Here is a 27,946-nt window from a genome sequence, read left to right as displayed (position 1 = left end):
TCCCTGAATAAATAAAATTATTGGGGAAAGGGAAAGTACATGGACACTTCTAACACTTAATTTAATTTAATTTAATTTTGAAATTGGTTGCCCCAAATCCTATGTTTTTAAAAAAATTACCAAGAACAACAAATGATTCATTTGCTCACTATTGTTTTTTTTTTTCATTAAACATTCATTTAAGTCTGATGCTGCATTGAAATTTTGCATGTTGGTAATACTTTTGATTGCTAAATTTGAATGATTTTATATTTGGCAAATAATTTATTTTGAAAAATTCATTAAAATCTTAACTGTGTGCAGTAATGGAATAAAAATAATATTTTGAGAAAATACTTTGTATATTGTACACTTTTAATGTATAATGCAAAATAATTTAAAATATTTGTTTTTTAGTTTGAAGAGCATGTTTTAGAGTCTGCTCTATACACCCTATCTCACCTTGGTTTAACATTAACAGGAAGAAAAGACCCTGCCCAAGTTGTTCGTCATATTGCATCAGTTGTGAGTATTAATATTTCTTTGGAACTTCAAACTCATGGTTATTTTTGAAATTATGCATTTAGCTCAATCTGTATGCTGTTATTACAGCATTCATTTTAATTATTACAGCATATTTTGACTATTAAGAAATAAATATTTAAAGTTTGTGCAGTTAATTTAGATCTCAGAATTCTGTATTAAATTTTATGGTTTCTCTCTTATGTGCCTTCTTTTTTATGTATGCATTTTTGTGAAGATTTTTGTAATTTTGGTTACAGTGAATGGGTGTTAATGAATGTTAAAAGGTAAAGGCAAATTTTAGTGTAGTGGCAAACAACATTATTGAAGTTAAAAAAAAAGAAACACCCAAATGGTAGTAATTTGGAATAAAGCTATAAATAATTGGTTGCAAGAGTAAGGCAACTGTTGAACAAGTACATTTGTTCTACTCTCCCTTACCTTTTATAATTCCCTTGATTCAAAACTAATCCAATGTCAAATTGTGAGAGTACAAAAAATATAAACCCAGTTATTACCTTATAAATATAAAATGAATTTAAGTTGTTCCTCTTCTTTTTTTTTTTCTTGTAAACACAAAAAAGCTAACCATAAAGCTTGTTCTTATAAGTTTGTATTTATGCTTTAAATTTATCCTGCTGTTGAAATTTGAAGTTCCCCATTCTCCACTTGAGTTTATGTAGAAAGAAAATGTTAAATAAAATTAAGAATGCCTAGAAAATGAAAGTTGTATCACTTGCTAAAAGTATAAACTCTATACTAGTATATGAGTGAATACTTTCTAAATAATAAGAAAATAATCTAATTAGCGAAATATAGAATATCTGTAATATATTGGAATTGATAATAATCATATAAAATTATCTTAATAGCAAAGTTAAATAGAGAGCTTAGGGAGGCCTTCCAAACCATGAAGTTGCAATGTACACCTGTAAGGAAGTTATTCCTGCTTACCTAAGCATGTATATTACATGTTTTGCCGACCGGGCTAGCCGGGTGGATAAAGTGCCTGCCTGGCAACCGAAAGGTCGCAGGTTTGATTCCCCCCCCCCCTCTGGCTTGGATCAAAGTACTGCAAAAACTTTGGGAGGTGTATTATGGTGACAGAAGCCTATGCGCCAACAACTACAAAAAAAAAAAAAAATATATATATATATATATATATATAACATGTTTTGAATTATAAAAAGGCAACTGCTATTTTGCAGTTCAAAACATATATAAGCAATGGCTGCTGTTATGGAAATGGTTTTTCATATTAGTTTGGTAATTTTCTGCCTCCAGAAAATATGCTCTCTGAAATATTTTTGATCCTGTTCCTCAAGAGATCTTTCATATATGAGGTGTTATAAGGCTTTGAATGGTTTGAGCAAGCTCAATGCTGATGGATTCTTCCTCTTGCTCATATTACATATTTGAGGGAGCAAATTGAGGAAAGATAATTGCAGAATAGATGTGCAGAAAATTGCCTTTAGCTAGGTTGATTGCTGGAACAAATTTCCATCTGTTGTGGAAGTTGATTGCTTAAATAGATTCAAATCTTTCAACTCTCGCTCAGCTTCAGATAATCAGTTGACCATCCCTCATTCAGCTTCAGGTAATCACTTGATACACTGTATGCACTTCCTTGGCAATCATTCATCACCATTTCTTCACTGTTGATTAACTGATTTTTGGACCATTCTTGATTGTAAGTTTCCATTTTATAATCAAGTTCACTAGTCAAAATCTGATGTGCCTCTTTTCTTTTCTTTTCTGCAGTGTAGACAGTTAGCTAGGCCAGCTCATTGGGTTTGTCAATGATAAATTATCCCCAATGTCAATAATCCCCACAGGAATTTTTCCAGTGGGGATAAGGAGGTTGATTATCCAGTTGTATAAGGCAATGGTTAGGCTACATCTTGTGTATTGCATACAGCTAATTGTGCAGGCAAATATGAAGTTTTCTGAGCAGTGCAGACAGTCTGCAAGAGTAGTTCATGGTGTCTTCTCAATGATATACAGGAATTTTTCTAGCAGGGATAAGGAGGTGATTATTCCCTTGTATAAGGCAATAGTCAGGCCACACCTTGAGTACTATATACAGGTCTAGAGGCCTCATTTTAAAAAGGATGTAGAGCTGTTGGAATGAGTACAGAGAAGGGCAACAAGATTAGTGAATGGAACAAAGGGTTATTCCGAATAATTGCCTGAGAGGGCATAAATTCAAATTGAGGAAATACAATTTTAGGATAGATGTGCGGAGGTTTGCCTTTAGCCAGCGGGTGGTTGATTGCTGGAACAAACTTCCATCTGTCGTAGAAGTTGATAGCTTGAACAGATTCAAAGCAGAACTGGATAAACATTTGGAGCGAGTGAATGGGTGAAATGAGAAGGGGTGTGTTTTTTTATTTTTGGCTGATGCTATATAAGCTTGCTTTCTTGCATCATGTGCCCTTGCTAATGCTAAGGTCTGAAAGCATCATTTTAGGAAGGATATGGATACCAAGCTGGCAAAATTTTCTCCCTACAAAATTTTGCCAGCCAGGTGACATTATGAAGCAGCCGGGTGGGGAAGTGTAATATTTCGCAATATTATAAAATTTTCTGTTATTTATAAATGTGACTTAAGCAATCCAGAGCAAAAATTAATTGCATAATTTAACATTATATGCTCGATCGCATAGCATGTTCAAATTAATATATTTTTTTTATTATTTTTTTTTTTATGAGAACCCCAAACACGAGAGGTATTATAACCTATAGTACTTAGTACCGTGCTTGGGTTGGAGGTTGAGAAGACGAAAGAAGATATTTGTTGATACTGGACTTGAACTTCTGTAGATTGTAATTTTCAGGAAATACGTATGAAGGAAGGTTGTTCCAGAAAACGGCAGTTGAATGAATAAATGAGGAAGATGAAAAGTTTGTTCTGTGGGTTTGAAGTTGGACAGTAAATGGATGTTGGCTGGTGGCGGCACGTGTTCGGACTGTTTTGAAAGAGAGAGCGGGAATTATAGAAGCCAATTCAGAAGAACAGTGCCCATGGAAGTATCTGTAGAAGAGGCATGCAGCAGAAACAGTGCGTCTATGAGACAGCGAGTGGAAAGACTCTGTTAGAGATGAATCATTAATTAACCTAACTGCCCTCTTCTGAATGGAATCAAGAAGCCTGAGAGAGGTTTTGCGGGCACCACCCCAGATGTGGGAACAATATTCCATGGCAGGGCGGATTTGTGATTTATACAGAGTGAGCAGCTGTTTGGGAGAAAAGTAACGCTGAGAGCGAAAGAGAAAACCAAGTTTTTTAGACGCAGAGGAAGCAATATTTGTAATGTGCTTGTGCCAAGAGAGATTAGAAGTCAGGGTAATCCCCAAAAGAGATATATCATTTTGCCTAGAAATCGGAGTGTCACTAAAGATAAGCATAGGAGCAGAAGAATCCTTTTTGCGAGATATAAGACAAGATTGAGTTTTAGAAGGGTTGAAATCAACTAAGTTGTCTTTACCCCACTGGAGAATTACCTGAAGATCGGCATTTAAGGAATTGGCAGCAGATTTTCGAGAACTTGAAGCTGATTGAGCTGGACAAGGTTTCTCAAAATGGAAAGTTGAATGCAATGTGCTATCATCGGCAAAACTATGGATAGGATTTCCAGTCAATGGAAGAAGGTCATTGATATACAAGAGGAAATGAGTGGGAGAAAGAACTGAACCTTGGGGGACACCGGCATTAGTGGAGAAGTTAGAAGACAGAAAGCCATCTACCATCACCCTCAGTGAGCGATCAGAGAGAAAACTGGATAACCAATTACTAAAAACAGTTGGCAAACCATAAGATGGAAGCTTGTTTAGAAGACCTTTATGCCAAACACGATCAAAAGCCTTTGAGATGTCAAGAGTAACTACTTGTGTTTCACCGAACCTTTCCATTGAATTAGTCCATAAATGGGTAACATAAGCCAGAATATCACCAGTGGATCGACACTGACGGAATCCATACTGGCGATCGTTGATCAGACGGAAGGTTTTTAGGTAGTTTAAGTGTTGGCGGTTAATTGATTTCTCCATTACTTTAGAAAGAGTAGAAGTAATTGCAATGGGACGATAATTGGATGGGAGGGATTTGTCACCCTTTTTAGGAACTGGCTGGATATAAGCAAATTTCCAAGTAGAAGGAAAAACACCTTTGGAATAAGAAAGTGAAAAAAGGCGGCAAAGAATAGGAGTAAGTTCAGGAGCACAGGTTTTGAGAACAAGTGGAGAAATACCATCAGGACCTGGAGCTTTCTTAGCATCAAGATTCATCAAAATCCTTCTGATATCCTTTTGACGGAAGACCACAGGAGGCATTGAATGGAGCGTGTTAGGAATGGTGGGAGGTGTTTTACCAAGATCATTAATACATGAGCTCAAAGAAAAATGGGATGCTAGCAGGTCAGCTTTATCCTTGGCTGAAGTGACAACAGAACCATCTGGTTTGGACAGAGGTGGGAGCAGAGATGAGCAAAAGTTGCGGCCAATAGCTTTGGCAAGAGACCAGAATGCTCGGCTACCATTAGGGCAAGAAGCAAGTTTTCTACTCTTAGCCTGTTCAAACTCTAGTTTGGACTGATTAATAACTGCTTTACAATTGTTGCGAGCTTTGGTGTACGCAGAAAATGAAACTGAAGAATTAGAAACAAGCCAACTACGATATGCAACGTTCTTCTCTTGGACAGCCTTAGCACATTTATTGGAAAACCAAGGTTTAGATAAAGGACGAGAATATTGATCGAGATCAGTGAGCAGTACCATATGGTACCATGAGAATTGCTTAAATTTTAGCTAGGCGGTCAGTTAAATTCACTGGGTGGTGTGTCCATTCAATCCTGGGGAGAACACTGGATACAGAGAAGAGCAACCAGATTAGTTAAGGACTCTTGACTAATCTGGTTGTTCAAAAGGGTATTCTTACCATGAAAGACTAGACTTTATTTCTAAGAAAATTGCAGGACTTGCGAAAAGACCTGGTTGAATTGCCTAAGGCTCTAAATAGATTGAGTGAACTAAATGTTGATGGCATCCTTGCTCTTTCTCAGACAACACACATAAGGGGACTTATACTTAAATTGAAAAAAGGATGGCTACAGAACAGATGGGTGAAAATTTGCTTTCAGCCAGAGTAATAGACTGTTGGAAGAAACTACCATTTGGTTTTGTGTAAGTGGGTAGTTCAAATAAATTCAAGGTAAAATTTAAAAAGAATTGCTAGAGGCAGATGGGTAGATGAAGGTGGTTAGTTTTTTGTTTTTTTTTCTGATGATGTATAAGCATGCTTCCTTGCATCATTTTTCACTACTAATACTAATGGATTACAGCATTGGATAATTTTGAATAATTTTAATATTGGATAATTTTGAATAATTTTAATATTGGATAATTTTGAATAATTTTAATATTGGATAATTTTGAATAATTTTAATATGCTGCATTAGTGTCAGTATTTTTATGTTTGTTTACTGTCCAGACTAAGGCTATGCTATGCATCTTATATTCAGATAATATACTTTGTAGGATTAATTAATTAATCCTACAAAGATATTAATTAATTACTTAATCTTACTTAATTAAGTTGAATTAAGAGATTAAAACTCTGTATTTTAATTGAATTATTTATATTATTTACTTTGTTTCATAGATATGCTCTTTTCATGGAAATGGAATACTTGAAATAGCCCCAACCATAGAACTGGACAGGTCTTCAGTCTGGACAAGTAGTGCTTCTATTTTACAAGAATTTTACAAAACACGTCGGACAGTTAAATATGGTAGTCCGTGGTTATTTCCAGTGTTAGCAACTACAGGTAACAAACTTATATAGGTTAGATAGAAGGGGTGGTGGGGTAATGCTTCTTATCAGAAGCAGCCTGAGTGCCACGATAGCTATCCCGGATTCAGACATTTCACATGCTAGTATAGAGTCTGTATGGTGTGAGATAGTTGGAAACAAAGGTATAATGCGAGTAGGAGTAATCTACAGACCAGGTGATTGTGAAGATTATGACAAAAGCCTCTACATGCAAATGGAATGGGCAAGTAAGCGTCAATGCCTTATTATGGGTGATTTCAATTTGCCTCTAATTGATTGGAGTAAATGGGAAGGAAACTCGACATGGGGAACAAAATTTTTAAATCAACTAGATGTCTGTTATTTGTATCAACATGTCAGGGAAAGTACTAGAGAAAAGAATATCCTAGACCTCATCATCACACATGAATCAGATGACATAACAGGGCTGACAGTAGAAGAACCAGTAGCAGGAAGTGATCACGGAGTTCTACGGTGGATGATGACGAGAGAGGTAGCAGAAGTAAAAGGCAAAGGAATGGGGTTTTAATTTCAGAAAAGGAAATTACGATGCCTTAAGGTGCTACATGACCTCTATTAACTGGGTAGATATCGTGCAGAGAATGAATACAATTGAACTGTGGTACGCTTTTAAAACATTAATCACAGATGCCTTGAATGCATATATACCATTAAAAAAATACTCCATGAGAAGGGTTCCAAGTTGGATGAATAGTGAAGTTGCCACATTACTTGAGCAGAAAAAGGTGGCATGGAAAGGTTACAGAGCAATAAAAAGTACTGAAGCCTATAACAGCTACAAGGTGATGTGTAATAGAGCCACAGAAAAGGTTCGACAGGCAAAGGCAGTGTATGAGAAATCACTAGCAAACAGAGCAAAGAGGGGGGATAAAGAATTCTTCACATATATAAATGCCAAGAAGAGCAGGACAAACCAGATCGGACCTTTACGTAAGGGAAAGGGGATAGTAATAAATACACCAGCTGCCGTTGCAGATGAACTCAACAGTTATTTTGCATCGATATTTACAAATGAAAAGCCTTTTGTGGCAATGGGAAATTGTGGGAGCGAAGTTAAAAAATATGTAATTAATGATATTGAAATTTCGCAAGATTATTTAATGAAAAAACTTTCGAGCCTACAGACCAGTAAGGCTCCTGGAGTTGATGGAATATACCCTATAATCTTAAGAGAGGCGGCAAGCGAGTGCATTGAACCATTGAGGCTAATTATGCGAGCATCACTAGACTCTGGGGAGATTCCCTTGGATTGGAAAAGTGCAAATGTATCTCCCATACATAAGGGTGGCTCTAAAAGTGAAGTTGGAAATTATCAACCTGTCAGTCTGACTTCAGTAGTAGGGAAAATCATGGAGGCAATGATCAAGGGTGGAATTCAGGATCATTTGGATCGAATTGAAATTCTCAAGGATACTCATGGTTTTGTAAAGGGAAAATCGTGTTTAACAAATCTGGTTCGCTATTTCGAAAGGGTCACTCACGAGCTGGATTTAGGGAATAATTTCAACATTGTTTATTTAGATTTCAGCAAAGCTTTTGACTCAGTCCCACATGAGCGGTTGCTTTATAAGCGCTGGAACAGGTTGGAATCACTGGGAAAATCCTTAGATGGATAGAAGGATGGCTTCAGGGCAGGAGGCAGAGGGTTGTGATAAATGGCTATTCCTCAGATTGCGTTGATGTAAGAAGTGGGGTTCCCCAAGGATCAGTATTAGGACCACTGTTGTTTTTAATTTTCATAAACGACATTGATGAAGGGATAGAGGGCGTGATGTCTAAATTTGCAGATGATGTTAAAATTAGTAGATAGACTTCAGGAATGGTCAGAAAAACGGCAGCTGTGCTTTAATCCAACAAAATGTAAGGTATTACACCTGGGAAACAGTAATCCCAAAAAAACTTATTCACTTGGTGGAGTTCAACTAAACCCAGATTACTGGAGGAAAGGGACTTGGGTGTTACGATACGGTCAGACATGAAATTCTCTGAGCATTGTAAACAGGTTGCGAGGAAGGCCCATGGTGTCCTATCGATGATCTATCGAACTTTTGCAAGTAGAGATAGGGATGTGATAATCCCATTATATAAGGCTTATGTTATACCACACTTGGAATACTGTGTTCAAGTATGGAGACCGCACCTAAAGAAAGACATTGAGCTTCTTGAAAGGGTGCAAAGAAGGGTAACTCGCCTGGTGAGATCGGCAAAAGGGCGTCCTTATGAAGAAAGACTTCGAATATGTGGGTTGCAGAGTTTGGAAACTAGACACCTTAGAGGAGATTTGATTGAGGTGTTTAAGGCTCTGAGAGGCATCAGTAAAATGAATGAAGACAAAATTTTCAAGATTATAAATGATGCTAGAACTAGGGGACATAAATTCAAGTTACGGGGGGAAATGTTTAGATTGGACTGCAGGAAGTTTTATTTTAGCCAGCGAGTTATAAATTACTGGAATAAGTTGCCTTCATGGGTGGTAAAGGCCGACAGTTTGGGGAAATTCAAAGGTCATCTGGATAGTACTTTCGGGTAAGGGAAACGCATAGGATGATAGGTTTAATTTCCTTTTTTTTTTTTTTTTTATTAATTATTATTATTTAGTTATTTATTTTATTTTATTTTATTTTTTGTTTTTATCATTGTTTTGTTCGGATTTTTTTTTTTTTGGCTGGTGCAGCATAAGCCATAGGCTTTCTTGCATCATGTGGCCGTTACTAATACTAATACTAATACTATATTATGCATTTATGATTTGTTAGTGGGTTTTTCCCTACAGCACCTTGATCAGGGATGGAAATAGCTTTTCAGACAAGTTTGGGGGGGGGGGATGCTTTATTTATATTTTTGGAAGTAGGCCCAAGATAACATCATATAGGAAGTCACAACAGTTCTGGAAAGGGTATGCATCCATCTGTGCCTTACTTTATTCCTTGACCTCAATGGTCTGTTTTATATTTCACTTCTGGAGCCAACTTATAATTGGGCAAGCCTTACCTTATTGTCTAAATAAAATGTTCTGTTTATACCCTGGCACAGATGGATGCATCTGTGCCACATGGGTCAAAGGAGTTTGCAACTAGTTATTTTGACAAAAGTCTTGTTTGTGTGAAAGGCATGCATGCAGATTTACTATAAAGTTAAAATTGAATGAATCACCTCACTAATGTATTAAGAAAAATTCTTTTTTGATTGATTCTAAGTAATAATTATGAACAGTGTTCAGTTAAATCAATGATCTTTCATAATTATGAGAATTTTTTTTTTCCATGATAAGTTCCTCTTTCTACCTTGAGTTACCTTTTATATAATATCTTTTGTTTTCATCATATTAAACTGTGGTTAGCTAATTTTAATACATTGTGAGTTTTTTTCATTACTTTTAGATTTAATCTACAATGAAGCAACACCCAAGTGGCTTTTTTTTTTTTAAATAGATAATTGTGAACATTGCCTTTGGGCCTGTAGATATTTAATTTTATATTTATTTAATTTTATTTTTAAACTGTGATTTGTACATTTATTATGGATATGTTATACAATGTAGTTTGTTCTCTTTAGTTTTTTTAATTTATACCCACATGTTCATTTCAATTTAGAGATCTTGTCATTGTATGGGATTAATGCCTTATTGTCTTGTAAATTTAATTACCATGAAGATACAACCACACACCATCTTGAAATTTAATTTGAATACATAATTATGCTTTTTTTTATGAAAATCCCAAACATGAAAAGTACTGGTATCTACTAGTACTTGGTACTACTCATTGGTTGGAAGCTGACAAGACAGAAGATACAGTTTGAGATCAAATTTGAATTTCTATAGATTTGTAAATTTCAGGAAATGCATGTGAAGGAAGATTGTTTTAGGGAACAGAAGGAGAAGGGATAAATGAGGAAAAGAGAAGTTGGTTCTGCATGATTGGAGTTGTACAGTGAATGGATGCCAACTGATCATGGCAAGTGTTTGGATTAGTATGAGAGAGAGAGCTGGGAATTGCAGCTGCTAGTTCAGAAGAAGAGTGCCATAAAATTATCTGTAGAGACTGCATGCAGCAGAAACTTGAATATCTGTGAGACAGAGGGGGAAAGACTTTGTAAGAGATGGTTTGTTAATTAATGTGACTGCCCTCTTTTGTAGTCTACAAGCTTCAGAGAGGTTTGAGACAATATTTTTTGTGATGTGCTTATGCCAAGAAAGATTAGAGGTAATGATGAGCTTCTTTAGAAGTCTGGATGTCATCAGAGATGAGCATATGTGCAGTAGACACTTTTTTGTGAGAAATAAGACTGGACTGAGTTTTTAGAAGGATTGAACTTAAGTTTCATTTGCCAAATTGGAAAATGATATGGAGATCCACATTTAAGGAAAATTGGTACCATTCACATTTAAGGAATTGGTGGTAGATATTTGAAAAGTTGAAGCTGTTTATGCAGGGCAAGGTTTCTCCAGCTGGAAGGGGGGAATATAGTGCACTATCATCAGAAAAGCTGCGTATAGGATTTCCAGTCAGTGGAAGAAAGTCATTAATACAGGAAGAAAAGAGTGATAGAAATAACTGAATCTTGGGGAACACCTGCATTAGTGGAGAAGATGGAAGACAGAACAGCGTACTGTTACCTTAGTGTCAAGAGCAACTGCTAGAATTTCACCAAACTTTGCCATTGAATTTTTCCAGTTTTTTTGTTTGCTTTCTGTAGCTTAGATAAACCTTGATAATAGATATATATGCAATATATTTTCCTCTAATTTCTTTTATTTCTTTTTATTTTTTTTAAGTTAAAAAAACTCAGTTATAAAGGAAAAAGCTATAATTTTATAAATAAATTTTAATTTATGCTCAGAAAGCTCAGTTACAAAGTTAACAACTTTGTAACTGTTTCATTTCAGCAATATACCAGCACAAACTTGATTTTTTTTTTTTTTTTTTTTTGCAACACGTGATTTGATCTTATAATGGACATACTATTGCCTGCGTATGTTTACCTCAGGACTACAGCCAAACATAAATAAAAATTTTCATTTTTTTGCATAATTTTTAAATTACTTTTTCCCCAGCAGGAAGGAAATTGAACCCTGACAGTAAAGTAGGATGCCAACTGGTATACCAAAGATCTAGCTATTTCATCACTGTATATTCAAAATCATAAAGAAATAGCAATAATGGAGGTAAACAGAAGCATTTGAAATGTTTGTTACACAGTGTAATGGGTATAAGTTTATTCAATAAAAAATTCAAAAACATCTTCAAGATGTTTTTGTGAATTCATCCTTTACTTTCTTAATATAATTTTTGCAGACATTCATAGAATTAATGTTATTAAAAATATTTATGTTAATTAAAACTTTTTTTTTTTTATGTTAATTTCTGCCATTTTGTAATTGTGTTATCGTTTTAAATTTTAGTGTATCGAGCGTTGGGAATAGCTGCAAGAACTGTAACTGCTTATTTGTGTGGCCATGACACACATGGAAGTTTATCATTAAATTGGTTTATCGATGAAGATGGTAATTTGGTAGACACTTATAATGATGATTCTTTGTGGTAAGGATACATTTTCAGTTTATCTTTCTTCTTCCTCCCACTTTACTCCCATGTTGTTGTGCACATAAGGACCACAAGAAAGACTACCTTCTTGATCATAATATTAATATAAATTCAGGCTAATAACACATAAAAATGTATGGATAGAGCTCAAAATTCCTTTTTTTTTTTTTTTTTTTTTTTTTTCCAAGATTGTTTCAAATAATACTTCAAAGTATATTCCAAATCTTCCAGTAGATGCTGCCACTGTCATATCTCTGTTTCTAAGTAATTGTAGACACATTTTGTAAGAAATGGCAGCTCAGAAATAAATTTTAAAATCTGAGAAGATTGCACTTGTCAAGCACTGACTGACTCTGGCTAGCAAATGCATAAATGGTTCTCCAAAATTCAGATGCAAATATTAATAAAGTTGAATCAAACAAAACATAAATAGATGTAGAAGATAGCACAAAAAAGAAGTGAAATAAGTTTATTTTTTATTTATTTTTTTATGATTTTATTGTCCCAATCAGATTCTGTTCATTTTTTGTCAAAATAAGAACAAATTAATATTTAACCCTTTGCAGTCCAATGTTGCATCCAGCATGCCCATCAGCATTTTCGATTACAAAATTTGTTTTCCAGCTGTACTGGCGCAATTATTGTACTATCATCTATTTACATTTCATATAAACAATCTGAAAAGCTAAATCTGTGTTTATTGATGTTTATATTCAATTATTAAGTAACTGTATTTTTTTTTGTCCTTTTTCAATTGGATGTTGTTGGTGCTGAGAACATTAGCATTTCCAATTATGAAATTTGTTTTCCTGCCGTACTGACTCAACTTAATTATTGTACAGTAAGTCCTCGTATAGCACGATAGTTGCGTTCTTGGAAACCCTCATGCAATGCAAAATCGTGCAATATAAACAAGAGGCCCTGTGGGAAAAATAGGGTTAGGTGCCGACCACCCAAGATTGAACACACATTTGTAACCAAAACAAAATAAATAATCGTAATAAAATAGTTACGTATTTTATTACGACTATTACGTAATAAAATATTGCTAATGCCTTTGCTTCTATTGTAAGCAAACTTGTTTTTTGTTTGATTTTCTATCCAAACAGATGACAGCAATTCCATCTCTTCCAATTCTTTGTGTCTTAATCTAATGAATTTTAATTACACTTTGAGTTGTTTCTGCTATGAAAGTTGTTTTTATTTTCTCTGCATTCTTTGTAATTCTCGGCGTTGCCTCATTTAGGCCTGTAGCACGTGCAATATCACATGGTCTTTCATTTCGCTCAAAGTGTTTCACAATTTCATATTTTTTCTCTATCGACAGAGGCAGACTGGCCATAAGCCTTACCGGCGAAACCCCGGTGGGCCGGAGGCCAGAGTAATTTTTTCCATAAACCATAGTATGAGGCCACTATAAATTTTTCCGGGTAAGAATTTTTGAGCCAGTCTGCCTCTGTTTATTGATATTGCTTTTCTTTTTTTCTCTGAATCTGTAGTGTCTTCACCAGGATGCTTCCTTTTCACACCTTTTAAGTATTTTACTCATTTTTAGAGAATAAAGCACAATTACAAAATGAGGAGGCACGCTTGATACACATAAACAAAGCTGTGCACGTGTAGCAACTGAATAAACAACACCATAAAGGCAGAGATACACTATTAACACCTCACATTTTACTAAAGCACATTTCTAGGGGTTACTACCATAAAACAATAAAAACAATTTCCAGTTGCATTTCTGCTAGTGGAATCTGTTATAAACTGGTAGTAAACTCGATCTACTTGCATTTGCGATTATACTGATAGCTGGAATTGTGTTGGTTTTTACGTTATTATGGTGAAATGTGTTTCCCCTTCACTGATATAAAACACAAATGGGGGGGTACAGTTACCTGTTACCTTACCCTGGCTACGCCACTGCCTACAACTATCAGTTTCACATATCTGCAGTTTCTGATTTTGTTTATCCACAGCTTCCTGTGGACATAAAACAAAATTGATATTTAGATGTTAGAATACACTGCCCACCCTGGAATATAACAGATGTGCTAGTGCAGACTCTACTGCAATAGCTAATGCTCTTGGGGAAACATTTGTTAACATCTCAGCAATATCATTTAACTCCTCAGAGTTTCTGGTGCTTAAATGCAACACTGAAAAACAGGCCTTTAATTTTTTATCAAAAGGTTACTACCCATATAATAGGCCATTTACTATCCACCAGATGAAAACAGTACCCTTATGAAGGCTACCACTGTTGGACCAGACAACATCCATTATGAAATGGTTAAACGTCTTTCATCAAAGTCCATAGATAGTCTGCTCTTTCCATACAACAGAATCTTGCTTGAATAGTTTCCAGACACCTGGTGCAAGGCGCCTCCATAGCCAGGTGGGAAGGAGCAGCAGTGCGTAGCACATGCTTCTTGATTAGACCAGGGTTCGAGCCTGTCACCACCAAATACGGAGGATGCGGAAAGATCAGGGAATGACCACCGCATATCCCGGAGCAATATGGCCTTAGTTACTAATGCTCCTAAAAACCAAATAACTAACTAACCTGGTGCAAGGCAAATATACTTGCTTTTTCCAAGCCAGGAAAGGATCCCAAATTTTTGAAAAACTATCATTCTATTGCCTGACTAGCTGTTTGTTCAAAATATTGGAGAGAATGGTTAATACTCATCTATTATGGTACTTAGAATCAAATGACCTTTTCTCCCACTTTCAGTGCAGCTTCCAAAGTAACAACTCCACTTTGGACCACTTAATTGGACTGCACACATCTATTCAAGATGCTTTTCTAAAAAAGAGAACACTTGGTGTCCATCTTCTTTGACATGGAAAAAGCTTATGACACAACTTGGAGATTTGATATTTTAAAAGACCTTTATAACTGCAGTTTGTGGCCACCTTCCTGTTTTTATTAAAATCTTTTTATCCCACTGTCTTTTCCAAGTTTGAGTAGGATCGGCCCTTTTGCCAGGAGGGGGGGGGGGGGTACTTCAAGGATCTGTCTTAAGTGTTATGCTTTTTTGCCATTAAAATAAACTGAATTACTGAACAACTTCCTCCAACTGTAAACAATGCCGTCTATGTCGATTATGATAGTATATTTACTCAATCATGCAACAGCCATTGAGAGACAACTGCAACAAACTGTTGGCCATCTCAGCTCCTGGGCAATGACTAACAGTTTCAGGTTCTCACCGGAGAAGACAGTTTGCTTCCATTTTTGTTGCAAGCGTAACCTTCACCCCGAACCTGAATTAAGACTTGGACAAAGAACCTTTCCAGTAGTAGTTGAGACTAAGGCCTTGGGACTCATATTTGACAAAAAGCTGACATTCCTCCAACACATTCGTCAGCTACGTACAAAGTGCATGAGAGGGCTTAATATTCTTCATGCTCTCTCATCTACTTGTTGGAGTGCAGGCAGATGCACTTTACTCCTTCTGTACCATGCACTTGTATGCTTAAAATTAGATTATGGGTCTCAGTTATATTCTTCCGCCAGAAATAGTGCACTTTGCTGGCTTGACCCTATTCACCATCAGGCCATTCCTATTGCTAATGGGGCATTCAGAACATAACCTGTCCAAAGTCTGTATGTCAAAGCAAATGAACCATCTTTGTCACTTTGATGAAAACAGTTGTCTCTACAGTATGTCTTTAAGCTGAACTCCCTGCCAGACCACCCCACGCGGACATCCGTTTTTGATCCACGGTGGAAAAATCTTTATAAGACATGTCGAACTGCCATCCATCCATCCATTCGGTATTTGTGTCCAAGAGCTACTCAGAGAGCTTAACATAATTGTAGACAAGGTTGTTCAGTCACCAAAGCAGCCCCTTCCACCTTGACATGTTCTAACTCCAGCATGTGACTTCTTTAAAAACTGGATGAAGTTGGATACACTGCCTACCATCTACCTTCAACTCTATTCACAACACCGAGTCAAACATTTTGACTTCCTGCCTCTGTATACAGATGGCTCAATGTCAGAATTGTGTGGGATCTGTAGCTGTCTTTTCTGACTGTGGTATATCTGAGCAGATTCCCCCTGAATGTAGCATATACTGCAGAGCTGCATGCTGTAGAGTTAGCCTTGGACCACATAACATCCTGCCAACATCACTGAGTCATTATATATACCGATTCATTGAGTGCACTACAGGCTCTATCAGTGATGCAACACAACAATCATCCAATCCTGTTCCAGATTCAGAAGATGATTTGCTCTCTGAGTGAATTTGACATTCGCTTCTGCTGGATTTCCAGCCACATTGGCATTACCAGAAATGATTTTGCTGATAATGCAGCCCCGACAAATAATCTTGAATATACACAAAATCAAAATCAGTGATTGGAATATATACAAAATCAGAACTGAGCTATTAATGAAAAAAAGATTAGTTTATTTTTTATTTTATTTATTTTTAAAGAAGAATACATCTGTGATTTACAGTTGGTCTTTTCTAAGTCTTTTCTTCTTGGAATGGGTGGCACATCTTGTTGTCTAGGTTGTATTGCTTTTGCTGGGGAAGCCAAGAAAACCTGAATTTTTCTTGTAAAAGTGAGTAATCAAATGCAGTGAACACTCTGCCTAAAGGCAGGTTCTGAGTTAGTTTCAATGCAACTCATTGAATCACTATGCTTCTAAGCAATAACTTATAAATAAACATAGCTTCTCAACCTGTGAACATACACCTAATTTTGCTAGATGATAAGAAAATTAAATGCAAATAAATTTAAAAAATTGACATAATTTATGATTTATTACTATGGTGGTACAATAACTTTCCAATTTTTTTCAAGTGGTATGTTAATAAAAAAAGAATGGAATAAATTAGGTCAAAACTAATTTATTGGCATTTTGACTAAATTAACTTTAATCATATGAATCATATGTTGTGTAATCAACTTGGATTCTGTATGAGCACTGAAAGGCAATTTATATGTGGGTATAAATTATTAGAAAGATAGCACTTTGTTGCATAGAATTCACTAATAAAAAATAAAATTTATTATCGCAGCTAGTTTAACTGCTCTGAGCTTTAGTTATTTATAGGAAAATTTGTAACTGAGAAAGTTAATAACAAGGCCATAAGGTCATGACTTGCTTTTCTAACCAAGCCTCTTCTCATCACTTAAATATACAATGAGTAAAGGCCCCTATAGCTGAGTTGTTTGTTTGTTTGTTATTTAGGAGCATTAGCAACTAAGGCCATATTGCTCCAGGAATATGCGGTGGTCACTCCCTTGACCTTATCCGCATCCTCCATATTTGGTGGTGATGGGCTCAAACCCCGGTCTAATCAAGAAGCGTGTGCTATGCACTACTGCTCCTTCCCACCTGGCTACGGAGGCGCCCCATAGCTGAGTGGTCAGGTGGGAGGGTGCATAAGTACATGTGCCTTGAGTGACCAGGGTTCAAGCCCGTGACTATTGAATACAGTGCTGTTTGTTGTATTCTCTTTGTCTTGTGAACTCCTCTGACCATGTGGTCATCCTGGAGTATAAACAAAAATTTATTTATTTATTTTATTTATGAGATAATTCTCAATGAATACTTTTGCTCTGTGAAACCATCAACCTATGCAGTCTACTCCAATGATGCAACTCGATCAACATAGAATTGGAATTTTATCCAACTGTTGTCTTGAGTTGCCTTGTACCAGCAAAACCAAATCATTGGTATGTGCTACCATGGATACATCTGGATATGTTCGCAGCAAACACTCATTCAACACCAGATTCCACATTAATGGATCCCTGTGGACAACCTCTAACCACTCTGTGCCTAATTCTTCCACAAGAAGACTTTACAGTGACAAGCATATTATGAAAGTAATCTTTTATCGCAGAATATATCTGCGGGCTTCATTTTGCTGTGTGCAACACAGAACAAAGTTTCACACAAATCAGGTAAAATATTGTGCTTGATTGACTTCCCATTTGATGAGTATATTCTTTATTCCAGCCAGCAGATACTCTGACATAAGACACTATGATTTACTGGCTCACTCTATTTCTCTGCACAATTGCTCATTATACTCATCAGATTTCTTAGGCCTGTAACACACCTATTCTCATTTTTCCTTTCCTAGTGCTTATGTCGCACTAAACAGACTCAATGTTACATTGTCCACCAACATCAATTGGATGCACTTCCTTAGATTTTTATGTGTTTCTTAACTAGCAGCATAACCCCTCCTCCTCCCTTCCAGTCCTGTCTATCCTTCCTGCACACATTGAATTCCCCCCCCAGGCGCCCCCATAGCCAGGTGGGAAGGAGCAGCAGTGCGTAGCACATGCTTCTTGATTAGACTGGGGTTCAAGCTCGTCACCACCAAATACGGAGGATGCGGAAAGGTCAGGGAATGACCACTGCATATTACCGGAGCAATATGGCCTTAGTTTCTAATGCTCCTAAAAACCAAACAACAAACAACAATTGTACTCCCCAATTTCCAATTCTGCATTGCTTATGTCTGTGTGACACCATGTCTCTGATATCCCAACAATATCTACCTTTGATGTCTTGACTAGCACTTCAAGCTCATCAAATTTATTAACTGTACTCCTAGCATTGGTGTACATGCAAGTATACATGCACCTGTTTCTACTCTTAGTTACCCTAACACAGCCCATGTATTTACTTGTTCCACTACGACTCCCAGCAATCCTGGAAATCCCCATTGCCTTGCTTTCCAGGCTGCTGCTCATTTCAATAGAAGCAGTGCAAGAATCACTTTCTTCTGTGCCAGCGGCTACTGTTAATCTATTAGTTCATCTATTCCCCCAAGCTAGCAGTTTTCCGACCCACCTAACTCTGCCTCGATAGCATCAGCAAATATTCTTGCACCCTTTCTGCAGAAATTTGCCTTTAACCAGCGGGTGGTTGATTGGTGGAACAGACTTCAATCTTTTGTTGTGGAAAGTTGATAACCTAAATAAATTTAAAGCTGAACTAGACAGACATTTGGAACTAATGGAGGGGCGAAATGGCATGGTTTTTTTTTTTTTTGGCTGATGCTGTATAAGCTTGCTTTCTTGCAATGTATGCCTCTACTAATGCTAATGATAATAAAAATAACAATAGAAATAATAATAAAATCCACAGTCAGATAATAATTTAATAACTAGGAGGCTTCGCTTCATTTGATAAAATAAAATTAAATATTTACAGAGGGTTTTGACACTGTATGTCTCTCTTCAAGAGCTATGAATACATAAATACGTTACATATGGAAATCAAGAATGGTTCTGCGTGGTCATGCTAGATAAACTAGCATGATCGTGCTTTTACTACAATAAAACAAGCTTCTGTTACGTAATTTAGTATTTGTTACGTATTACCGTGTAATCTGCATCCTGCTTCTCCTATTGGTTGAATAAATATCACTAGGAGGAAAATTATTTTAATGTATTGAAAGATAAGATAAAGCACACAAAACAAAATTTGAATGGTACAATAATAAAAAATACACAATAAATATGAGTTAAAAAGTGAAATCACACAAGTAAAATGAAAATGACATTACTATGAAAGGTAAATTAAAAAAAAAAAAATCCAACTAGTAAGAGGGGATAAACACACACACACACACACACACACACACACACACACACACACACACACACACACACACACACACACACACACACACACACACACACACACACACACACAGTAATTACTGAATTATGATCATCCCATCTGTAATGGAATACTATGCTGCTTAACTTGTAGTATAAAAAGTGGAACAGCTTCCTACTCTAGAGCATTTTTTATTTGCATCTGGTTGTGCAAGTCAAAGTGATAAAGTAGCAGATACGGGGCGTAGTAAAGTTATCACAGTGTTTCAAATAGGCATGATTGCAGGAGTTCCTGCATAGGGTGCTTCCATATCGGAAATGGCATGTCTTGTTGTTTTCTCACAGCCACTATGATTAAAGGTAGTGTTGAACAAGTCAAACCACTTCCCACTGACAGAACTGTAAAGGATCGCAAGGTGGATATTTGTGGTGAGACAAGGTTGCAGAGAATTGTACAGGCTCAACGGCAGGTTACTGTGTGACAGGTGACATCACAGTACAATATGGAGAATGCAAGGATAAGATCCCAAATGATGATGCGCCACACACTCAGACATATGGGGTTCCACAGCAGACAACCCAAGAGACACTCTCTCTCTCTCCTCGCTGCTGATCATCATCAGTGGCGAATGCTGTGGTGTCAGCATACTGATTGGACATGGGAGGACTGTAAATGAGTGTGTTGGTCGGATATGTCCAAATACTTGGTACATCACACCAGTGGACACCTTCATGCATGGTGCAAGCAGTGTAAGACTATGGACCCATCAGCATGATTCGCACTATCCAGGAAGGTGGCTGTGGTTGCTTAATATAGGGCATGTTTTGCCTGAAAGAACTTAGGACCCTTGGTGTATGTGGACCAACGTTTCACTGGTGAGGTCTATCGGCAGCTCTTAGGAGACCATGTGCCCCCTGCCATATTGCATTTTTTCTCCGGAGAGAAATGGGATCTTCCAAGATGATAATGCGCCATGTCAGGCCTGCACTGTGTGCGAAAAGTTTGAGGAACACAGTGACATTATCATCTACCTTGATTAGCCTTCAAATTTGTCTGATCTCAATCCAGTTGAATACCTGTGGGATATTTTGGAATGGAAAGTGAGGCTTAGACATAACCATCTATTCCAGTACCATGGAAAGTCTTGCAAGCAGCATGGCTGCAGATTCCTATGGATGTCTTTAGGCTAGTGGAGTCAATGCATAGGCAAATAGTAGCTGTTATCCATGCGAACAGTGGCCTAACATGGTATTAGTTAGGTGGTTATAATTCAGTGATCACTCAGTGTATATAGTCACTTAAGATGGCTGGTGCTGTTTCGCAGATATCAGAGATTGAATGTCTGGTTGAAGTGCTGATAGTTTCATCTTGTTCCGCATCCAGCTTGTTTCTGTACTTTGATTTCAGTGCAACAGTGCAGAAAATTCACTTTCACAAACATATGTTGTGGGAAAAAGCATCAAGTACTATACAGATTTATTAGATAATAGTGGATATTCAGAATGAACGTGTAACCAGAAGTCATTGAGATTCTTTTGGGTGAAGGCTACCTTTAAGAGTTATCACACAAAAGTGCTGTTAAGCTATATTGTTCTTCTGATGCCAGAATTGTGAATACTGAATTATCAATACTCACAAAGGGATTTTTAATCCAGTCATATCTTGAATCAGGAACAGGAAAGCATGCATTCAGCTGTATCTGTATGGTTGGCAAATGTTTTTTACATTATCCAGAAGTTGCAATTTTGTTGAGATTAAAAATCAGATGTAAAAATTATTTGTATTTTGATTGATTCAATCAATGAGGCCACAGATCTAATTGCCTGATGATAGGTTCTATTTTGTTTGAACTTTAAATATATTTACAGCTTTTCTCTGAAGACTTAGGTTAAGTTTGTTAATGTGGCCAAATATATCATCTAAGAATGCCAACTTTGCTAACCAAGAAAAGTCATTGAAACAATGAGAAAACTAAAAATTTTATTGAAACAAAAAAATTTTCACTTTGTCTCGCAACTCAAATAGGTGAGTAAGAACTCGCCCTCAAGAAAGCCAACAATTTCAGTATACAAAGAGTGGTTGATGGTGATCGCTACCCATTTCCTCATACAAGAGCCATGAAAATTCTTGAATTCAAAGGGCAAGCCTTAATGAATTAATAAAAATAAAGATGCATTTTCTGTTTATACTCCTAGATGACCACATGCTCAGATATAGTTTTATGGATTCCTCTAAAACTGTCTTTAAATCACTAGGCATTTTTAAATTGTTAGTGAAGCAGCAGTGAATAAATTTTGCTTCTGGTGACATAGATTTCACCCGAGTATGAACTCTACTGTATTTGCCCTAGTCATAGCGTGAGCCCTCTTAGTACTAATTCCAACACATTTCGACTGATTGATAGTACTGCCTTTTAAATAGTCAACCATAATTTTAAAAATTGTTTATGGAGTGGCCCATGTATGCAAAGGTTTACAAAAGAGTAAGTTCTCATTTATACTTCCATTGCATCTGCTGCTGCACAAATTGGAGCAGTGGCATTGGAGGCAAATTGCTGCTATGGATAAAGGGATGGTTGAGTGGGAGAAGACAGAGAGTGGTAATCAATGGACACTGTTCTTTGTGGATTAATGTTATTAGGAAGTTTCCCAGGGTTCAGTGTAGGGGTCCATTGTTGTTTTCTGTATTTATTAATGCTATTGATGATGGTATATCAGGCTTAATCCAAGTTTGCAGCTGATATGCAGGTCGGCAGAGTTGTTAATGACACTGATGACAGTATGCTATTGCAAAAGGATCTAGAAACATTGAGCAGATGGGCTGGGAGGCGGCAACTGACGTTTAACATTGACAAATGTAAAGTACTGCATATGGGAAGCAGTAATCCCAGAGTAACGTATCAACTGGGTAGGACTACACTGACAGTGGTAGAGAATGAAAAGGACCTGGAGGTAATCGTGTAGGCAGATATGAAGTTTTCTGAGCAGTGCAGATGGTCTGCAAGAGTAGCTCATGGTGCCTTGTCAATAATATACAAGAATAATTTTTCTAGCAGGGATAAGGAGGTGATTATCCCCTTGTATAAGGCAATGGCCAGGCCACACCTTGAGTACTGTATATAGGTCTGGAGGCCTCATTTTAAGAAGGATGTAGAGCTGTTGGAACAAGTACAGAGAAGGGCAACAAGATTAGTGAATGGAACAAAGGGTTGCTCTTAAGAAGAAAGGCTTAAGTTTTGCACTTGTGAGGTGATCTGATTGAGGTGTATAAAACCTTGAATGGTTTGAGCATGCTTAATACTGATAGGATTCTTCCTCTTGATCAGAATGCCTGAGAGGACATAAATTCAAATTGAGGAAAGACAGTTGTAGGATAGATGTGTGGAAGTTTGCCTTTAGCCAGCGTGTGGTTGATTGCTGGAACAAACTTCCATTTGTCATAGAAGTTGACAGCTTAAATAGGTTCAAAGTGGAGGAGAAATTGTTGAAGTTAAACATAAGAAAGGCACCTGGGGTGGATGGGATCTATCCAGTTATTTTAAAGGAGGCGGCAAAGCAACTAAGCAAACCCTTAGCCATAATTATGAGAGCATCCTTGGACTCAGGGGAGGTTCCCACGGACTGGAGATGTGCAAATGTGTCCCCAATTCACAAAGGTGGATCGAAGGGTGACACGAGTAATTACAGACCAGTTAGTTTAACTTCTGTTCCGGGTAAAATAATGGAGTCACTGGTTAAAGATGCATTGCAGGATCATCTAGACAAGACTGCAGCAATAATTCAAACACAGCATGGGTTTGTTAAGGGAAAGTCTTGTCTGACAAATTTGATTGGTTATTATGATGTGGTCACAAAGGAACTGGATGCAAAAAATAATTTTGATATCATATACTTGGATTTCAGGAAAGCTTTTGACACTGTTGCGCATGGAAGACTACTGTACAAATTGGAGCAGTATGGTATTAAGGGTAAGTTGCTACAATGGATAAAAGGATGGTTAAGTGGGAGAAGACAGAGGGTGGTAATCAATGGGTGCTGCTGTTCATGGACTAATGTTATTAGTGGAGTCCCACAGGGTTCGGTGTTGGGTCCACTGTTGTTTTGTGTATTTATCAATGATATTGATGAAGGTATATCAGGCTTAATGTCGAAGTTTGCAGATGACACAAAGGTTGGCAGGGTTGTTAATGACAGTAATGGCAGTGTGCTACTGCAACAGGATCTAGATAATTTGGGCAGATGGGCTAAGAAGTGGCAACTGAAGTTCAACCTTGACAAATGCAAAGTACTGCATATGGGTAGAAGTAACCCCAGAGAAACGTACCAACTGTGTGGTACTACACTTAAGGTGGTAGAAAATGAAAAAGACCTGGGAGTAATTGTGCAGTCAGATATGAAGTTTTCTGAGCAATGCAGACAGGCTGCTAGGGCAGGTCATGGGGTTTTTTCAATGATATATAGGAATTTTGCTAGCAGGGAAAAGGAGGTGATTGTCCCTCTGTATAAGGCAATGGTCAGGCCACGCCTTGAGTACTGCGTACAGGTCTGGAGGCCTCATTTAAGGAAGGATGTAGATTTGCTTGAGCATGTACAGAGAAGAGCAACACGATTGGTGAGGGGAATGAAGGGATTCTCTTACGAAGAGAGGCTTAAGTTCTGCAAATTGCAGTGGCTGGAGACTAGGCACCTGCGCGGTGATCTGATTGAGGTCTGTAAGGCCTTGAATGGGTTGAGCACGCTGAATTCTGATGGGATCCTTCCACTTGTTCAGATTACGAACCTACGGGGACATAAGTTCAAATTAAGAAAGGATAGATGTAGAATAGATGTGCGGAAATTTGCCTTTAGCCAGCGGGTGGTTAATTGCTGGAACAAACTTCCATCTGTCGTTGTGGAAGTTGATAGGTTAAATAAATTTAAGGAGGAACTGGACAGGCATTTGGAGGGAATGGTGTGATTTTTTTTTTTTTTTTTTTTTTTGGCTGATGCTGCATAAGCTCCTACACTTGCTTTCTTGCATCATGTGCCACTACTACTACTACTACTACAAAGCAGAACTATACAAACATTTGGAGTGAGTGGATGGGTGAAATGAGAAGGGTTTTTGTTTGATTTTTGGCTGATGCTATATAAGCTTGCTTTCTTGCATCATGTGCTTTTGCTAATGCATTCATATCTAACAAATGCCAGAATTGGGTAAGTTTGCAGGGTCTATTGATTCATCAAGTTGAAGGACACAGAAACAATTATTGTATTTTCTTGTAATAATCTGTCCCTTAATGTCTTCAGCCATATCTCTAATTTTGCACTGAATTGTATTATTTGAAAACGAGATAGCATTAATTTCCTTGCAAGCCTTCCCTCCCAGCATCGTACTCACCATTTCTCTCACTACAGGTAGTTTTCTCCTATATTATGTAGCTTTTCTGCCTTTGCTATTTAAAAAGCTACTCTATAAGATACTTCTACTGCCTTTGAATCATTATACAGGGTTATTCAAAATGAAGTCCGGGGTTTCAAACAATTCGTGTACACACATGAGCAGACATAGGAAGAAAGAAATATTTCCAAAATGCAAGTATAGTAATGAAGTTTTTTTACATACCTCATAAATGTTCAATATGAGAGCCTTTAGTGATCCAGCAGACATCAACTCGGAAAAGGAATTCTTCCCACACACGGCTTAGTAAGTCAGGAGTGATGCTGTCAGTGGTTTTTGTGATCCGATCTTTCAGTTCTGGTATAATCGCAGGTAAGGGAGGCACAAAAATGTCATCCTTTACGAAACCCCCAGGAAGAAATCGCATGGCGTTAGGTTGGGAGACCGAGGCAGCCAGGATTCGATCTGCTGATCTGCAGCACTCCCACGTCCGATCCATCGCTGCGGTAAATGGCAGTTTAAAAAATTCCGGACTATGTGATGGAAGCAACATGGGGCACCATCTTGCTGTAGGATGAAGTTCGCACTATCGTCCTGTAGTTGGGGTAGGAGCCATAAGCATAATAAATCCAGATAAATCTCCCCAGTTACAACCTTTTCACCAAAGAAAAATGGACCGTAAACTTTCCTTTGAGATATGGCGCAAAAGACATTTACTTTTGGAGAGTCCTGCTCGTGTTCCACATGTGTATGTGGATTTGATGTCCCCCAAAATCGCACATTCTGCTTATTCACTTTCCCTGACAAATGGAAGGTCGATTCATCAGAAAAAATCACTCTGTCAGCAAATGTGTCATCTTGTTCCATGCAGCTCTGCAAACAGTGCAGTGCAGAAGTTACTCCTTGCGCACAGATCATCTGGTTTCAAAGACCGCAACCGGGTTAGACGATATGGTTTCATTAGTAATCGCTTCCGCAAAACACGCCAAAATGTAGTTTCTGGGATGTGAAGTTCTTTGCTTGCCCTCGCAGTGGATTTCCTTGGGCTCCTTAGAAAAGTTTCCCTAAGGCGTTCCACATTAGCATCTGATATGGGTGAGCGACCGGGACTTTTTCCCTTGCACAGACATCCTGTCTCTTTAAACTGCGTATACCATCATTTAATTGTCTTGTCCGTCAGCGGATCTTTCTTAAATTTTGTCCGAAAGTGGCATTGCACAATGGCAACAGATTTACTTACATGAAACTCCAACACAGTAAAAGCTTTCTCATTACATTCCGAAGCCAGGTTGCAACAGAGCAGAACTGGCGTCACAGGCAGACGAACGACTGCACGGCGGTATGCGTCCAACACCATCTGGTGGTTAGTCATGCAGCACACCGAACATTGCGAGCATGGGAACGAAACTTGAGATATTATGCGTTCTTTTGAGATGGCTACAAATGATTATGACACATGCGCTTTCCCAAAAAAAAAATTCTGAAACCCTGGACTTCATTTTGAATAACCCTGTAGCTGTACACTGCAACAAATGGTTAGTTTCCTTTAATTCTTTGAGTTTCCTAAAGAAGAATTCCACTAGCTTAAATGCACAGTCACTATGCTTTGATTCCAAATATCTACAAAGTTTGTTAGATTTTAATCTTAATCCATCATTTGAGAGCACCTCATAAAAAATCACACATGATAGTCTTTGGTAATCTTCAGGACCAGCCCATGTAAAACCCATCTTTATATAGCTGTTGCAGTATTTACGAAGTTTACTTTTATTATGTTGGGCTGTGGAGTTTCATGGGCATGCGATTTTTGCTTTCTACTTTGCTTACTTTGCTTTACAACGTGCCTGTTTTTAGTCACTTATCCATTTTCAGACTTAGTCCCCTATAACCAAATAATTAATACAGTTAGTACGACAAGTAATAATGTGTCAGTGAATACAAGGAAATATTGTATATTGTGGGCTTTAAGTTGACAAGAAATGGATGGGGGCGAACTTATTAAATTCCAAAATGAATTTAATGACATCATGGGTTTCGCTAATACAGCAAATTTTATATGGGCCCATGTTAAAGTTTTGACGGCTATAGGTAAAAGTTTGTTTGGCTACCCAAGGCGAAAGAATTTTCTTTGAGGTTGGTTGTTGTTGTAATAAATTTGTAAATTTTTATCACTTAATCGTAATATAAAAAGATATAGTTAATGTAAAAACTTTACAAATTTATTGAAAAGACTATCTTATACAAACAAATTGGTAATATATAATTACAAAATGTGAGAAAAATCATTGAGACAGGGTACAATTACATTATGACAATGCTGTTAAGGGCTTAATTATTTAATAAAAAATTAAATAAAAGTCCTCATAATAAAATAATTAGCTTTACTTACCAATTACTGTCAGTTGGATGTTGTATAAAGTGGCTGTTTTTGAAGAGTAGCTGGATAAAAGGTTGATCGGCAACCAAGAACTCCTGAAGCTCTTCCTTTTGTCTGTAGAGAAACACTCATGATAAACATTAAATATTGAGATCAAACCATGAAAACAGATAATTTTGGAAGAATTTTGAATCAAAGAAAATCAAAGTGATGTTGTTTCAAAGAGAAACTCATACTAAATATGACATAGCCACTATGTCGCAATTAGTAAAAGAGAAACAATGTATCAGAAGGGTATAAAGGCTTCCAATACATTGTTTTCTGAATCTGAAATTATTGAAGCATGTGTGTTCTTTTACCCAGTGAAATATGATCCTATAAATAACCTTGCGACCACTCTTGGAATAATTTCATGGTATTCCAAGGAGCCACAGCCCACAGGTTAGGAATCACCGCACTAGAAACCAAGGTTCCACATCATATTAAAATTGTTTAAAAGTGTAATTAAATTATAAATTCAATGTTTCAAAATTTAATTAGATGAACATATTTTAATATTTGTTCACTTAATTAAAATTGTTAATAATGAATTTTCTTAATCTTTAACTTAAATTAAGATGAATAAAATTACTTAATTCATTATGTTTTCTGTTATATGTAGATGTTATTTTTAATGTGAAAAAAA

At 37.0% G+C, this 27,946-nt stretch overlaps 1 protein-coding gene across 1 annotated transcript in view; it reads left to right on the top strand.

Moving 5' to 3' along the window:
- LOC150079131 (annulin-like) overlaps positions 1-27,946 on the top strand; it is a 189,911-nt gene that overhangs the window by 58,572 nt on the left and 103,393 nt on the right. Inside the window, exons 4-6 of the mRNA XM_090382963.1 lie at positions 397-504; positions 6,161-6,326; positions 11,757-11,895. Coding sequence (XP_090239089.1) covers positions 397-504; positions 6,161-6,326; positions 11,757-11,895 — 413 coding nt within the window. The remainder of the gene's footprint in view (positions 1-396; positions 505-6,160; positions 6,327-11,756; positions 11,896-27,946) is intronic.

This window comes from Mastigoproctus giganteus, chromosome 10, assembly GCF_048544385.1.
Source record: "Mastigoproctus giganteus isolate SK-2022 chromosome 10, ASM4854438v1, whole genome shotgun sequence".
In the NCBI taxonomy this organism is placed as follows: domain Eukaryota; kingdom Metazoa; phylum Arthropoda; class Arachnida; order Uropygi; family Thelyphonidae; genus Mastigoproctus; species Mastigoproctus giganteus.
This window is presented reverse-complemented; position numbering and strand designations above follow the sequence as displayed.